This window comes from Epinephelus fuscoguttatus, linkage group LG8 (genome assembly GCF_011397635.1).
Source record: "Epinephelus fuscoguttatus linkage group LG8, E.fuscoguttatus.final_Chr_v1".
In the NCBI taxonomy this organism is placed as follows: Eukaryota; Metazoa; Chordata; class Actinopteri; order Perciformes; family Serranidae; genus Epinephelus; species Epinephelus fuscoguttatus.
In genome coordinates, this window is record NC_064759.1 from 36,644,955 (window position 1) to 36,662,251 (window position 17,297).

Sequence of the window (17,297 nt, forward strand, 5' to 3'; positions counted from 1 at the left end):
GTCTGTATGTCTGTATAATCCTGGGTCTTGTCTTCATTCATCCCCGTGGTGTAAAAAGGATGCACTATACTGTGTCTACGGGTGACAAGTCAAAGGTATAAGATTTAACAAGAGCCTGAGTGCTGTCTTTGGTAGGCAATTGAGAAGTCTTCATTTACCATGTCTACCACAGTATGTTCTCTATGTGAATGAGCATCCCTCCTACACAGACAGACATTCTGCAACCTATAATGAGTCGTCGTGTGGAGTCTTGAAGACACAGTGGAGAGAGAGAGAGAGAGAGAGAGAGAGAGCGAGAGAGAGAGAGAAACAGAACACAAACAGCTTCTTGAAGGCACCATGAGTTAACAAAGAAAGATATCAAAGCTCTCTCTTACTCAGTGAGGCGAGACCATCAGCCTGAATAAATCACCTTTGAACAGGACAAAACATTTTCTTTATACAATTTCACAGAATTGACCAACCCATTGGTTAATGTTAATATAATGACTTTCAGCATTATCTCCAAAAACTGTGGCCTTCCAGAGACCTTTTCTCAAATCAAACCCTTACCCACCCCATCCCCAACATATCATCACAAGCTTTCCACAGACCTTAACTAGGCCTGGGCTTCCAAAGTCATTTTGGCACTAAATAAACACACTGAGGGTTTCAGCCACAGGTCGAAACTCTGTGGTTACCAAGCTGCAAAAGAGCTGTCAAAAAACATCTCCCACAGTGGGACTACAGCTATGTGTCCATCCATCTAAAGATAATCTCTGTTGTGTGTTACAAGTTGATTTTAGTGCTAAAACGATGCAGGATGTTGAGCCCAGGCCTTTTAATTTTACATTAGAGGGTTCATTTCAAACAAACATCCAGGGCAGAAAAACAAAAGAAGTCTAATAATAAATACAGACAAGAACACCAAGGTTCCTCTGTTACTAATACATTTGGGGGAAAATAAAAAGAGGAAATAGTGAATCATATTGCCTGGTCCCTGTTTGAGTTCACTTCTGGAAAGCTGTAACATTAAGATTCCTGCATGGTGTTGCATCCGCATTGTAGAGCCAAAATCAAAAACTAGCAAAACCGGCACAGTGGTTTTATTTTAACCTACACAGATCAATAAGACAGCGACCGAATCAGTGGGCTGTCTCTGTTACAAGTGGTGAACGAGTGAACTGTCAAAAAAAAAAAAAAAGCGTCAGCAGTCTGCGGGTCACACAGGGAGAAACACCAGCATTCACAACCTTAACATTTCTCACATGGCTGCACTTTGGAAACCCCTTATTACTTACATCAAGCCCTCTGGCAGTCAGTGGACACACACATCTGTTTTACTCAGGGTTGCTTTTTATGAAGGACATAAATCCCAAAATAACACGTTCCCTTTACAAGGGAATAACAGAAATGCAGGTTAAACCGTAAGCTGTGACTGTTAGTTTAGTGGAGGAAAAGATGTTAACTAAAAAGAGCGTCTGTGCAGCACTTAAGGTATTGAGATTTTTTTTATATGTCAGTCTGTATACAGGAGTTCTTGGGCTGCTGCTGGGTTTGGGTTGGGTGCTGTGGTTGGTGGTGGTTGTTGTTGGTTTCTTTTAGCAGCTCTCTGGTGTTACTGTGAGAGTCCAGCTCAGCAGGGCACACCAGGTTGACATTCTCCTCTGTGATGAAGCAGAGAGGGGAGAGCTCTGCGCCGTGGCCGAGGGAGGACGAGGTGGAGGTAGGGGAGTGGGGAGTGATCACAGCTCCTTGTCCCTGTGAGGAGGATGAAGAAGCGGGGCATGTCTCCAGGCGGTCATTCTCCACCTCTGGTAAGGGGCTGACTGTGGCGAAGCGTGTGTGGTAGTCGCCCCCGCCGGAGCCGTGGCTACAGGACGTCTTCATGCTTTCCAGGTCAGAGCAGCTGAACTCAGAGAAGTGGCTGGAGTGGGAGTCGGCCACAGAGGGCAGGCTGCCACTCAGCGAGGGAGAGTCGAACTCTGAGGAGTTGGTGCTGCGCTGCTCCAGCAGCTGAGCGTCCATGTCCTCCCGTGTCTCGTTGATCTTGGTGCCTCCGCCGCCTTTCTTGCGCAGCTTGCCTTTGCTCTTTTTGCCCCCTGAGCTGGAGGAGGAGGAGCAGGAGGCCTCTTTGGCCCACTTAGTGGAGGTTCCTCTGCCTTCTGAAGAAGTGCAGCCATTGGAGGGGCAGGTCCAGCCGCAACGGCCAACTTGGCTGCCATCGTCTACACTGCTGCTGCCGCTGTGGTGCCGTAGTTTGCCGGGTTTGGATTCAATGTCAACCTGGACCTCCATACTGTTCCCATCCCTGGAACACAGGAGAAAGAGGGAGCATGAGACAAAAAGGCTTGTTTTTCTTTCATACGGAAAATACTATATATTCTGTTTGTGGTTATTTGTATAGCATGGTTAAGTAATGAGTCTAAAAAGGCTTTTTCGAAAATGAATCTGAAACTCCAAATGCCTGGTTCAAACTACATGCCTTTAACCCTGACTTTCCACTAGCCGACAGGCAAACTGGCATTGGCTCAGTGTTCAGTCATGTAGTGTGAAAACCATGACACCTTCAAGACTCTAAATTACAGAACAGCAAGTGATGTAGTGTGAACAGTACAGCAATCTGACGACTTTGAAAGTCATGAAGTGTGCACTTAGCTTAAGAGGCATCATTAAGTGTGACAAGCCATTGTAAAATCACGAAATACTAAATGCTTCTTTTATAAATACTGGATACTCATCGTCAATAAAGAGAAGCCACATGCTCAATGAATATTTCATCTTTAAATGATTTAAAATCTAAATAATCTAATGCTTTTCTTCTGCTAAATAACACAGTACATCAACAGCCTTGATCGCTTCAGTGCTGGTGTGAGCAGTGATATTCACTTAGTGATATTTCACCGCAATCTGTTTCATATTACAGATTTTGGGAGGACACCAGCTACACAGAGCCCACACAGATGCTACCAATGAACAGTCTGTTCCCTTACACACCATCATTCAAATAAAAAGTAAATGATGTTCACCTGTCAAGGGGCATGTAGGCATTAAGAATGGATCCAGCCATTGCTTTGGTGCTAGCGTTGTCGCTGATTGTGCCCAGGCTGACGGTGCCAGACTCGCCGCTCAGGCTGCAGCGCTCCTTCTGCACATCGGCCTGCACCTCCAGCCTGAGAGCATGTCAGACGGGAGATTAAGACAATGCAGGAAAGGAACATGGAATTCAAAGTTTCTCCAACATTTAAATCCCATGGCATGTGTTGCTGTGCCAGTACCTGTTTAGGTAATTAACCATGGCGCTGCCAGAGAGGCTGCCGGTGATGCTGGCTCCAGCCAGGGCCATGGTGGATGCTGTCTCACTCAGGTTGTCCCTGATGGCCCCCAGACGGTCCATGTGGCTGCCACTGGCACTCAGGCTGCCTGTCAGCCCCCCAACACTGCCTTCACCTATACTGGGGTTGTTTCTGGTGTCGGCCACTGATGTAGTATCTACAGAGAAGGTACAGAGATAAAATAACTTTTAAAAATATAATAATAACGGACAGAATAAGTCAATCTCAATTAATCTCAATCAGGAACAAAAAGGCAGTGTGTACTGGGTCAGCCTATTGAATATCTGAGTGCTGATGAGTCCCATACCTTTCCCACTAGCCCACCTGATCGCAGAATACCGCTTAAGCTGCCTGTGAATTAATTTTTCAGCTTATTCCAACACTGCATGAATGCAACATGAGGCTGTGGAGGTAACTGGGATGTCTGCTAATTAGCCCGCAAAGAACCACACATAGTTGGTCAGTCGTCAGGTGGTTTCTGTAACATTGTGTTATGTTTACGTAGCCTGCCTACATACAAATAGGCTGCTGACTCAATGCATTAAAATGAACATTTTATCTTTAATAATGTGTACTTATACATGACTGGTAATGCATTGAAGAGAAGTTTATGGCGTGGGCAGCACCAGCTGTCAAACATGCATGTACTATAAAAGAGCATCATGGAGGAACTACCACCATATTTTGCAAAAAGTATCAAAACTTCGGGGTTTACAGGGTTCAACACATTTCATTTATATGTATCAACTCAAAGGAGCCAATACTGTGAAAAGAATCAGCCCACCCATCACTTGCTGTGTCCAAAAATTTCAAAGTTTCAGGGAAAATTTTTCTAAGACACCATGTGCTTTTTAAGCACTCCACATCTGTGGAACCAGCAGCAGATTTCATTTTCAAACAGGGACTCAGTCGTGTACGTGTCAGCAAAAGGCAAATTCTGTTGTTTGCTGACTTGGGCATAAACACACAAAGTCACTTTTGGGTGTCAGTGTGGAGGGTGGGGGTTATGTTTGGGGGGGGGGGGGGGCGCCTACCGGTGGCAGCTGCCCCACTGCCAACATTCATGTCATTCTCGTCGTCAAACTCTATGCGAACTCCTTTGCCATTCCCAGCTGAGACGCCACAACCTCCGCTACGGCACAGCGAGATGGGCACCACACCATAGACATAAGCCAGCATGATGGGAACTCCAATGCCTGGGGGGTGAAAAAAAGAGAGAAACAGAGACACCAGGGACACGTTAGACCAAGGCACTGAAGAAAAACAGCGGAGGCTGCTGTTGCTGACGCACGCAAATCAAAACAGTCTAAATATCTGTCAGCTTTTCCATCTTTATGTAACAGCTCATAAAAAAAATCTAATTGGCTTTGAAAACAAACTTTTGCATGATATGAACACTAAGATTAAACAAAAGAAATTCCTTAAGCTAGCAAAGTCAAACAAGGATATGTCAATAAAGAGCCTCAGACGTGCAGAGAGCAGGAGCAGAGGCAGAGACACAGAGAGAGGGGAAGGAGGCAGGAAATGTTGGGAAACAGACTGACCGACAGTGACTGCAGCCACCACTGGAGACACAATGACAGAGAGAGTTACTCCACCAGCGATCACCAGGTTCCTCTTGTGGTTGGAGATGTCTTTGCCTTCATAGCGGTTATGAATCTGACAGAGAAAAGGGAAGCAATGAGACTCACACAATCAGACAGAGGAGACTGAGAAGTCTAACTTTTCATAACTAGCATCTAAACCAGCTGAGAACTGACTCATGGGTTGTGGCCTTTGAAACACCATATGAGAAGAATGCTGGACCAAGTGTGGCTTCATTACATGTTAATCTTGTGTAACAACTGATGTGATGTTAGTGTGCAATCATAGCTGAGAAACAAATAAAGGGTCTACTGCAAGTCGCTCTCATAACATAAATACCTTTGCACATGGTAGCAACCAAGCCAGAGTAGGAAACAAACTCTTCAGTCTACATGCTACATCCACACTAATACATTTTCCTTTGAAAATGCTGCTGACCCTATATTAGTTTCAAAACCCCAGGGTTGGATTTTAGTCTGGACAGGTGGAAACAGAGACTTTTGGAAAAAATGACAGACACTCAGTTGCTTACCGATTGGGCCTTATCAGTCACGACATGTCAAGCCAAAACAACAGCTGGGCATAGATACTTTTGGAGATTTTATCCTTCTTGTGTGGTTGATGTTACTCCTTTCCTATAACCATGGTTTTCTTCTGCAATGGATAATGTTTCCAGTACCGCTCTGATATGTCTCCATATTTGCTTTGCAACAAATCCCAATCTGTTTTCTGCCACCTTGACCACCTTACACACCTTATACAGTCGAAGCAAAGCAATTTCTGGTCTTACTTTACACCATCTCTGTTACATTTTCTGTAACTAAGCAACAAAACTTAGACAGTCTGCTTCCTGTGTACATCGGCACGAGCGTACCCAGGTTACATGAATGGTCATGTGATATGCATTTTCAGGTGTGTTATCATGGACAAAGATTAAGCATGAAACCATGCTAAAACACTTGTGTGTACTGAGATGGTTTATGTTATAAAACAGTTTACAATGAACTGTATTACTGTGGATGTGGCCTACAGTGAGACCCTGCAGTGTCAGTAGTAACCAGCCACTATATCACAGCTGGCTAGATTTTGAGAATAGATTAAAGCATGTAAAGGATTAAGTAATTGCTAAGTCTGCAAAAACTGGCGCATAGTATGAGACTACAAGAAGCACACTTGGAAATAAAGAATGAAATTACACAAGACTGAAAACAGCAACACTGGAATAGAGTTACAAACGACCCCATAAAAAAGACTGCATGACTGACGGGAAAAAATTGACTGCATTTACAGTTTTTAAGTTTAAATTAAGGTTAAAAAACTATTGCCAATGAAGATTTAAGTGAAAAAAATATATATAATTGATTTGATTGACGAATTTATTTGCTGTCCCGAACCCAAAAAAACAGCACAGAACAGAAACTGTAAATATGCATTCACACTTACTTCCCCCAAAGACTGCTGGCTGCTGTTATCACAAAATTCCTGCTTTATAAGTAAACAGTGACAAAGTACAGCTGTTATGACACGTGACCGTGGTCCAATTGAATGGCCATGGCATTGGTGTGGTGATTCACCAAGATACAGATTTAAAATCAAGACTGAACAGCTACATTCATCCAGTGCGTGTGGAATGCAGGTGATTCATGCTCAGATGTTTCACGTATCATGTGATCGCTGCTGAATGTGGTCTGGTTTTGTCAGGGAAGAAAAAGTTTGTTGGCTCTGCCTTCTTGGCAGGCTTAGGAGGGGATTTCTGCAGAGTCTGAATACTTTCTTTTTGTTGTAATGAGAAATTATTACTGAACAGACTGATGAGTGATATGACACAGCACAAGCGTACAAACACAGACACACACAAAAAAACAGGGCGGGTTACTGACAAACGACCTCAGCTGGCTTCAGATAAGTTAAGGGCCTGAGAAAAATACATGACAGTATGTGTGCTAGTTTTACAGTCTAACTAGTTAAGTTACTGACTGATGCAGTGTGATTACTTCTACTACTGACTAACTGTGATATGCATAGTTATGTAACACTGACTGTGTTTACAACTGAAACGACAGTGCTTTAGAGTAGAATTACACTTTGTGGGAAAGCAGAGCAAATATTAAAACCGATGTATCTAAATGTAACAGTCAGAGTGAAACCTTTATGATAATCCAAACAGCACATTGCAATCACATGTTTGAACAGTAAATCTAAACAGTGACAGACCCAAATGAGTCAATGTTCTGCCTCATCCAGGAAGTGAAAACTACAAGAGGAAAACTTGAATGTCTTCCAGACTATTGTGTATGAATGTGTCTCCAGAGTCTTACCTTCCTTCCCACGTACACAGGGATGCCAATAATCATGGCGGGGATAGCTATGCCGGCGATGAGTGCAATGCCAACAGGGGCACCAACAAGTGTTCCCAGTTGCCAAAGAATCTTTTTCTTCCTGCTCCATGGCTTCTTCCCCCAAAAAGTACAGCCTGATGGACTGAGTGAGGTAGAGGGGAAAGATTAAGAAAAAAATAATAACAGTAACAACATTTAAACAGCTGATACTGTTAATAGGTCTTCGGCTTTTTCCATTCCTTGTTAGACAACTGAGAGAAAAAGTTTCTCCCTGTGAAGAAAGCTCTGAAGTGTGCCGGCTAGATTTGTGGCTGTTCCAAAAACACTTTCTTTTAATTTGGCCTGACAGGTCAGACACTTTAAGAGGTAGAGCAACCAATCTTGCTGGACAGGTTCCCAATCTAAGCCACTACACAGGCAACAAAACATCCATCAACCCACCAAACCAATGCTGGAGCAACTTGACTACAAGTTGTGGGCTGCCACCAATAAAAGTGTCCCACACAAATTTCACAACAGCAAATGTAACAATTTTCATTGGCCTGAGCATTATCTGAATCAAAATCACTTAACATGTCTTAAAATGGGTCTGGGTCTGTGTCTATGAAGACCTGTGTGTGCAGTTGGGCAAACTGACCTCAGGTAGTGCAGGTCTGAGATCTCCTTCATGCAGAGCCAGCAGAACTCACAGCCACAGACGGCGCAGGTCATGTGGTTACAGCTGCCGTCATTCATCTTGATGATGTAAGCAGCACAGCGCGGACATGGCTTAATGTCATCAGCTAAAAGGCAGACGGATGGAAAGAGAGTAAGATTTTATTGTGCGTAATATAGTTCGCCGACACATCTGCCATACATCAAACTAGTCAGTTAGGTAACGTGTCAAACTTCATCATGGAGAGAGAGAACATTTCATACAAACAATTTGTCAAAGACAATTCTAGATCTCAAGCGGTTAATTTCCCAATTTCCCCAATCCAGCTCCCACTTAGAGGAAGAACTATGTAACATCATTACACTTGTGGTAATCTACTGAATATAATCTATGCTTATGCTTAACTATGTGTAAGTGATTTGACAGACACAAGTAGGATAGATACAGAAAAAGTTAAGAGCAGCCAACCTGCAGCTCCGCTCTCTTGGCTGTAGCTTAGGGAGGACGAGCGGACCGTCCTGAGGCGGAGGCTCTGAGCTCTCTGCTGTCGTGCCGCATCACAGGTCTGGTTGGGATGCCAGAGCTGCTTACAGTGGTAACAGAACTCTGTGCCACAGCCATCCCTGCCGCACGTGATCTTAGGACAGCTGGCGCACCCAAAAGCGATCACTGCATATCTGGCAGGAGACAAACATAACATATCAGGCCAAAGTTAAGATCCAATACCCCATCATAACATCACAGAAAGAGTTTTGTCTAAATGCACCAAGGTCACTGGAAACAAAGTCTGCAAGTATGAATGAAACAGCAGTGAATAAATATAGTAAAAACACTAGTTAGATGCAAAGATGCTTATATAATTACATGTAAAATAGAGGAACTGACAGCAAAATAAGACAGCTGACATTTAAGAAGAGGTGATGCAGAACTGTGTTTAATTTTTGCACTGATGTATCTGGGGCCTATGTTAGCATTTACACACACCACCTTAATCGATCTTCTTATATTAATGAGCTTCTAAATTGGCAAACCAGACAGCCACTTTGTCTCCCTCTTTCCATCAGCATTGTGATCCAGGCAGCGGAGTCCTCCCGACATGAGTAATGATGCTTTGTCCATCGTCAATCACCGTGTTGACCGTATGTGTCATCAGGTAAATGCCAAAGTAAAATGTGTTGTCACAGATGTTGATTTATGACCTTGTAAAAATACCCTGTGACGGATTTTTGGTTCCCAATCTACTGGTGCTGCGGAGAAAACTACATCCTTAATTGATAATGACAGGGTGACAAAGGAGCACACTTTAAATACATTCTCTTCTCACTTAAGCAACACCCTTTTCCGAAAACCTAATCCTTGTGCTGTGGATGCTGTTTGCCCCTGCTGCCACTAATCTCACAAGAAAGAGTTTGTATTTATAAAATAATTTAGAATTATAATTCATGTACTTCAGTTTTTTTAATCAGTTAATCAGTTTAATTGTTTTAAAGCTACAGTTGTGAACTTTTATGAAAATAACTTTTTGTCATATTTGCCAAAATTGTCACTGCATCCACACAGTAGTACATGAGACAGTTTGTGTAAAAAAAATGTTCCTCCTCCTCCTTATAGTGTTTGTAATAGTATTGACAATAATCCAAGGTGACTGAATGGAAACAACCAGAGTCAGGGAGTCACTTACACAGCTGTCAATCATGTCGATCACTGCTCGTGAACTGAAGTCAAACTGTCAACCAAGCAGCACAGATCAAATACGAATCAAGATTCTGTTACTGCATTGCCCTTTTTTCATCTCAAAAAACATACAAAACATATTTCAGTGTACTGTTAGCTGTTAAAAGGAGAAAGTATATAAAAAATGAAGAACAGCCCACCAGTCTGAACAAACTTGTTAATTTCACAGCTAAAAAGTACACCGAAATATGTTTCTGAACATAACTGAGGCAAGAAAAAGGCAATGCAGTCACAGAATATCGATATGTATTTGATCAGCACTGCCTAGTTTGACAGTTTGATCGCAGTTCACGAGCGGTGACTGACAGCTGTGTTAGACTTCTCTATTCTGATAACTGGTATTCATTCTGGTGTGGTCCATTCTTCCAAATGCCATTTAAAGCACTAAGAAGAGGCAGAGGAATATTTTTTTCACAGATCATCCGTCTCACACTACTGAATGGATACAATGACAGTTTCAACAAATGTGACAAAAAGTTACTTGTATAAAAGTTACCAACTACAGTTTGAAGCAGAGCCTAGAGTAGAATCTACAGCTGTTGCCAGTCTCCCTGGTTCCCCCAGTAGCTTGCAGTGTCTTCTGCGATTAGATGTGTATCTACATGACACACCACAGCACAGCAAATCCTAACATCTCTGACAGATTGAAAGTTGAGGTGCGATGCATGATGCTTTCAGCCAACAGACAGGAGACAAAAGCACGTAGTGCTGACGGAGACAATGTTCAAAAATAAGAAAAATCCATCTGTTCAAAGGTGACAGCTGCAAAATACTGGCAAGCCACGTTCCTGAGGGAAACCCTGGATAGTGTGACGTACTTGCATCCGACTCTAGCAGAAGCCTCCCAGTCCCTCTGTGACTGACCTAAGATTAAGTTTCAATCACAAAGTCATGAAGAGCCTGGGAGACTTCCTCCGCTGTGGATCATCTTACTCTGTTAAGTACTGAGTCCACAATGTAGACAGACAGTGAGGAATCACAGAGACATGTCAATCTTATTTACAATCATTGTCAGTAAACCACCAGCAGTAAACACTATGCAGACTAGGGACCACAGAGGACTGGAGAGATATTAGGGAAAGAGAAGACCATGGTAACTGTAACACCAGTGTCCCGTTTCAATAAAAGGACAACACTACATATCCTTCCTACCAGAGAGCTTGGAAAACAAGGTACTACTTAGATATGCTAGTATCTGACTCCGGCAGTGACAGTTCAACTGTTAGAAAATAAACAATTGTATAACCAGTGATTAATCTATATTCTATTAAATAGTGTCAGAATAATACACCAATGTGTCAAAAAGTTTCTTTCTTTTTACATCTTTTACCCTGGCTAGGACTCACTTGTTTGGCTGGATGAGTGGGCTCAGGCCCAGAACCTCTCTGATCCCTGTACAAGCTGCACCTGATTATGTGGGCCAAATTACTGAAGGCTGAAGCTATTGTTTCCAGGAGGAGGCCACAGCCATCTGGTACAAATGTGCCTTCTATGCATATCCCAAAGTCCTCTGAGATAATGCACATAAATAACTGCATAATAAACTGTACAATGTTGACCAAAGCCTCTGAGATGCAGGAAAAAGAAACAAGCAAGTAGAAAGGACAGTGTAGAGAAAATAAAGAAATAAAATGGAAGGGCCATCACTGAAGACAGTTAGCACACCCAAAATAATAAAATCTTGCCTCCTAGCACAAGAGATACACCTTTGCTGTCTGACAAATGTGGACATGAGAGAACAATTAACTTAAAGAACTAGTGCCATCTAAGACTGGCTCAACACTGTACAATGTTAAGATTATTGTCAACAGCCATCTGACCTCAAACACTCATTCATTCAGTGTCTGTTTTATTTAAGGAAACGGTTTTTTTAGTAATCTGTATACAAACTAAGAATGTGTTTGATACACTGCAACTGCTACTGTAAGGTTTCATTTTACTTTTCTTTGGCATTGTCAGCCTGTGGTCTTTAACTTGTAAGAAAAGAAAAGAGAAAAATAAGCTGAGCTCCATCTCACTGACTGCCACCATCGATTCAACACACTCAATTGGCAGTGTGGCCACTGAGCTAATGGCAACAGTGGTGGACATGCTGCAAAGACTGCAGCCAGTCGTCAGCCACAATGCCTAACAAAAGTCAAATGCCTTCTGAGATCCAACTGTTGGCCTGGAGTCAGGACCCTTGAGAATGAAAGGACTGTTAGCTGAAGACAGCAGAGGGGAAAACAGTAAAAAAAGATAATGTGGCAAGACTACAGATGGCCAAAAAACACGTCATGTCTCTGACGTTCTTGCACCCTTAAAATATATTTGCTACTATTCTGGTCAAGGTTACAAAACAGGACATCCCAAAAAACAAAACAAAACATACAGTTGTACAGCCAAGTGTCCAAGGTTACTATGGCTTCTGAAAGAGGTACAAACAGTACTTTATAGCTACCTGACCTCAAACAATTCCTGGAAGAAAAGGAAATGGCTGCGCAAGAGAGAAAGCAAAAAGAGGGAGAGTTTTAAACCTGATAGAAACCAGTTCATTAAGGCAGTCTGCAAAAGGACAGTGATTATCCCAAATAAGTAAATCTTTTCAGGCAGCAGTGTGTTATATATCTGCCTCAAGCATCTTCATCCCTGGTTCAGGGTTGTCTTTACATCTCAATAGTTTATGCTTTGATGCTTACGGCATGGCCACAAGGTTCCAATGGTTTTAAACTTCATCCTACAGCATTCTTGTGAACCTCTTTGGATGCACATATTCTGGCACATTATCAGTGTTGTATCAATGGGTGTTTCAGGTTTTGCAACAACCTCAGACAACCTCAGTCAACCCGACAGAAGTTGATTGGCATGTGTTCAAGTGGCATTCTAATGACGTCACTCTTTTTCAGCCAGAGCCATCTATAAGCATTCTCTGCTGCCTCAATGTTGTTGTTGAAAAAAAGAAAATCATAAACCTACCCTATGCAGCCCATCATTTGTTCAATCAATTTTCAATAAATGTGAAATGTGGACTCCTCTTTACTTTTATGAGTTATGAAGAGCCAACAGTTAGGGCACTTTAGACAGATGCCAACTCAGCTCCACATAAATGAGGTGCTGATTTGATTTGTCAGTGAGCTGAAGTCACCATTTGACCCTGTAGAGCCTCTACAAAGTCACACTGCAGTGACAGTGTGAGGGACTGGGTGGAAGCAAGCCAACGAGCCATCACTCAGGAAAGGGATTAGACAGCAAAACAGCCCAACACTACTGGATTACTGTTTAAACCCAGACACACCAAACCAACATCAAAGAACTAGTGGCAACGAAGGCCGACTGTTGAGTTCGCTCTCGTCACCTGTGTCTCAGCCAAAAAGTTGTAGTTGAAAACACCGCAAAAACTACAGCCAAAGACTAACTATTATGTGTGTTCTGCGCCTGCGTGAGAGAAAATAACTCTCCACAGCAGCAGGCGGCGGTAATCTGTACTCGTCTTTCAAAAAGGGAAACTGGAAGACTGTCAGGATGGATTTAAACTGGTTAACCAGTTAGCACTCCATGCATTGGTGAACAACAACAACAACACAAGTAACCACGAACAGTTTCTGCTAAAGAGCTCAATGGCTAAAAAACCTTATCTTACCTAATGTAACGAGTTTGTTTTCATCTCATGTAATATTGACTGTAGCCATTTGTTTGCTTTCTCTACTACCATTTCCCTCCTTGTCCACTGAGCTGAACTGCCAATCAGAGGGATTTCACTCATTGACAGGCTCTGCCAGGGTCAACTCCGATTTAACACTGTGAATCAGCCAATAACAGCCAACTAGGAAAGACAAGTGTCAACGGTGCGGGACACAGCTAGAGCAACAGACGCACACTGATGGCCCAATGCCCTTGCTTGAACCGCACCCACCTTTGAACACCGTCATTATTGTGATCTCAACAACACATTTGTAAAGTTTTGTGACTGCATCTTGCACAGCTGTGATGCTATTGCTTTGACAAAATCTGTTAACTGACAGACAGACAGACAGACAGACAGACATAAACACCAGGCAAATTATTCAAGATCACTTCTGTGCCACTTCCTGCTAAAATAGGTTCCTCCAGGACCACATTTTGCCATGATGACACACATGCACACACACTCATAATGTGAAAACAATACCAACCCTGTTGGCACGTTTGTACCAAGCAGAAACATAACTTTAAATAGCTAAAAGGCAACAAGAGAACTGTTCTTCCAAGTACTGCAGTCATATAGTAATCAATAAAAACAAGTACAAGCAATAGTATGTGTAAGGAGAAATTCTTATTACTTTAACAGAGCATACTTCAGATGAGTCTGTAGAACTTAAAAAGTAGTTGTCACTGGCTGCACAGCGCAACTTACTGTGCAGGTTACTGTTTCAGAGTGGTGAAGAACTGATTTTTGGAAAAAGTGTCATTTTATCCAGGTGCAAAACTACTTTAAATTTTATCAATTAAAAAATCGAATCAAATCAACTTTATTTATATGACAATTATGTGTTATCGGATTGGTGCATAGGCTCGCGTACTCACCAATATCTGATCACGCATTTTAGGCAATATCGGACGAATTTCCAATCTTGATAATGGTATCGGAACAACTGTAACAAGTACCCCACTCTATCTCCTACACCACATTCAACTTCCTCAAAAGGTCGTCCTGTGACATCCTGCACATACGGGCACACATCTACTGGAAGACACATTCTACAGATAACACTGTATGTCGTTCATGGTTTACATGACATCATCAGTGTGAGCTGCATAAGAGTGTATGTCATTGTGGCTGTGTTCATTCATTGTGTATTTAAATTCACTTCTTACCCACAGTCAGGCGCAGGGCACCAGCGGCAGTCAGGGTCAGCAACAAGCCACCTCCTCAGCATGAACTCCTCATATTTCTCCATGAGCACCCGGTCACCCAGGATCATGCGGATGTCGTGTGGGTTAAAGCGCTCTGAGCACTCAGGGCAGCTGATGTTGACACGCGACTCTGAGATCTCAATGCGCAGGTACTGGCGTAGGCAATCAATACAGGAGCGGTGGTGACAGGTCATGATGTCAGGGAAGCTCTCCCTGGAGTGGCGCAGAAGGCACAGCGGGCACTCCAGTAGCTCTCCTCCCACTCCACCCCCCGCCTTCGAGGAGGAGGAGGAGGTGGTAGAGGAAGAGGGCCCTGAGGCAGATGAGGTGGAGGCAGCAGCAGCAACAGAGGCAGCTCCGGTCCCAGCCACAGAGAAGAAGGCAGAGTTCTTGTCATTACACATCTCAGAGTGGATGCTCTCGATGCTGGCGATGCCATCCACCCCCCCAAGCCCTCCAGTTCCAGGGTGTTGGAGCTCTCGGGACCTTTGGCGCCCTGATTTGGGCTCCCGACCTCGTCGGCGGAAAAGAGAGGCCAGGGATAGGCGCCTCTTCTTGGGGGCCTTCTTCACAGAGGGCAGAGAGATGGAGGAAGCAGTGGACTGCAGGTCCCGGTCAGAACCCATCACCCCACCACTACCACCACCCAACTGCTGGTGCTTCTGCAGGTTCATCTCTACAGAGGGAGGGGAGGGGTGCGCCAGTGGGGAGCCAGGGCCGGGTAGCCTGTCCCGCACATGAGCAGGGAGGTCTGGGAGTGGGATGGGACTGGGAGAAGGGGTAAGGTGGTGGATGGGGGAGGGGGAGGGTGGTCCAGGGTGGGGGGACAGGGCTCCGGAGGGCCCGTCTGTGTTTAAGACATGGTGGCTTCTCCTGATCAACCTCGTGGTCACATCTAATAGCCGGATTTTGGCGGAGGGGTGGGGGTCACCTGCTGCAAAAATGATGCAACAGAACCTGAGGAGAGCAAAAGAAGAAAATAGTGGGAAAAGAAACAAGAGGGGAGGAGAGAAAAAAAGAGTAGAAGGAGGGACCAGAGGAAAGGAGAGATTTTAATGTTAATATTCAATTTCAGTACCTACAAAGTCACAGTGTGAATGCAGTGAAACAGAAATACAAAGTCATTTTTCTTTCTGACACATTCTTAAAAGCTAACAGCAATACATAAAAGTGTAAAAACTAAAAAAAAAAAGACAATAAATCAAAACATATCCTGCAGTTCTGAAAGACGTGGAACATTATTTATATTCCACTCCACATGGCTTTCTAAGCCATGCGAAATGCATTTTCATATAATATTTGTGAAAACAGATTATTTTAAAAATATGAACCTGAAACCATCATTTCAATTTGAAACATTCATATTTACAAGTTTGCAGGTTTCTTCATCCCTGCCTTTGCTGGTACCTTGCTTCCTATCTTTAGAGGAAGCCCCACAAACCATCAATCAGTAGAATAGCATGAAACTTCTGGCAAGACTGCACGGCGGCTTGCACACGTGCATCCATGTGCACAATGTACAAACAGGGATTTCCCTGTAGATACATTACTCCATAGCACTACTAGTTGTGTCCCTTTAATATACATGTATATTATCTATGCTGGAGGACAGTATGACTCATAAAATGCCACAAATCTCCTACTTAAGATAATGTTTTCAATTTGATTCTCGATATCACATTAAACTAATGAGCAGCAAGTCTAGTCTGTTATCATCACCAACATATATGACCAATGTTTCATACTTGGGTCATGATTCAACTGAGCCATTTCCATCCACTGACAAAGACCCTTATATCCTTTATATCCACTTGTGCAACTGACAAAAACCTTTATATGAACACAAAGTATGCAGTCTTTTCTCTCTATACAAATATGACTAACATTCTCTCATGATGGCCTAGGAAGTCCATGTGAAGGACAGCATACTTTGTGTTCAGTGACATTAGTATTGTAAATGAAAATTAATTTGGGAGAAAAGGTAATTGAGAGCATTTTGTAAAGCCTCACTTCAACTGTGGTTTGATAAAAAAAACTGTCCTCAGAAATAGACATCATCCTGTAAGTAGATGTTTAAAATGTAAAATCTGAATTAACTACAATGGCACATTAATGTCAGTGGACTGCTTTTGACATGTATTTAATTCCCTAAGCAAGGCCTTCCAATACGCCAATACTTATTCAGAAAACACTGCACTATTCCTACATCTTTTACAGTTCTCTGCATTTTGCTCTGCCAGCATCACATTTGGCAGAATGCGGGTTTGCATAGCTGATCAGTGCGTCAGTCACAGAACTGAGAGGTGAGGACAGGAGATTGACATCCTTGGACAGTATTGACGCAGATAGACAGCGCTCTGATGTGTCTGTAAGATCAACAGTGACAAGGCCTGGGCCCAGACCGTCATCTGCTGATATAGGCAAACAAGCAGAAGTGTGAGATAATGCACAGCTGAGTAGAGCGAGGCTTTGCCTCGGTAGACCGGTTTCTGAAGCAGCAGGAATTCAGACAGCAACTACTGTAGATCACAATTGCAAGGGCAGCTGCATAAGTGGATCATATTAAGTTTAATAGCAACCAGTCTAAAAACAAACAACATTTCTATCACTTGAATTTTCCTTGTGACATAAGGATATCTAGGGGACATAAATAAAACTACATGGTGACAGCCTGAAATGAATCACCAGGGCAAAACAGAAATACTATGTTAAATGTCAAACACAATGGTTTCAAAATTACAGCCAAAGCAAATAAAGCTCTACAGCAAAAATAAATATAAACCTGCAATATCTTAAAAT

General features: G+C 43.0%; 1 protein-coding gene across 1 annotated transcript in view; it reads right to left on the bottom strand.

Moving 5' to 3' along the window:
- Positions 1-1,168: 1,168 nt before the first annotated feature.
- The window catches only part of LOC125892597 (E3 ubiquitin-protein ligase RNF19A-like), a 29,797-nt gene continuing 13,668 nt past the window's right edge, over positions 1,169-17,297 (bottom strand). The window contains exons 2-10 of the mRNA XM_049582614.1: positions 14,460-15,455; positions 8,361-8,569; positions 7,875-8,019; positions 7,217-7,379; positions 4,859-4,973; positions 4,349-4,510; positions 3,258-3,471; positions 3,009-3,152; positions 1,169-2,290 (exon numbers count right to left, since the gene is read on the bottom strand). Coding sequence (XP_049438571.1) covers positions 1,492-2,290; positions 3,009-3,152; positions 3,258-3,471; positions 4,349-4,510; positions 4,859-4,973; positions 7,217-7,379; positions 7,875-8,019; positions 8,361-8,569; positions 14,460-15,172 — 2,664 coding nt within the window. The 5' untranslated portion in view covers positions 15,173-15,455 and the 3' untranslated portion in view covers positions 1,169-1,491. The remainder of the gene's footprint in view (positions 2,291-3,008; positions 3,153-3,257; positions 3,472-4,348; positions 4,511-4,858; positions 4,974-7,216; positions 7,380-7,874; positions 8,020-8,360; positions 8,570-14,459; positions 15,456-17,297) is intronic.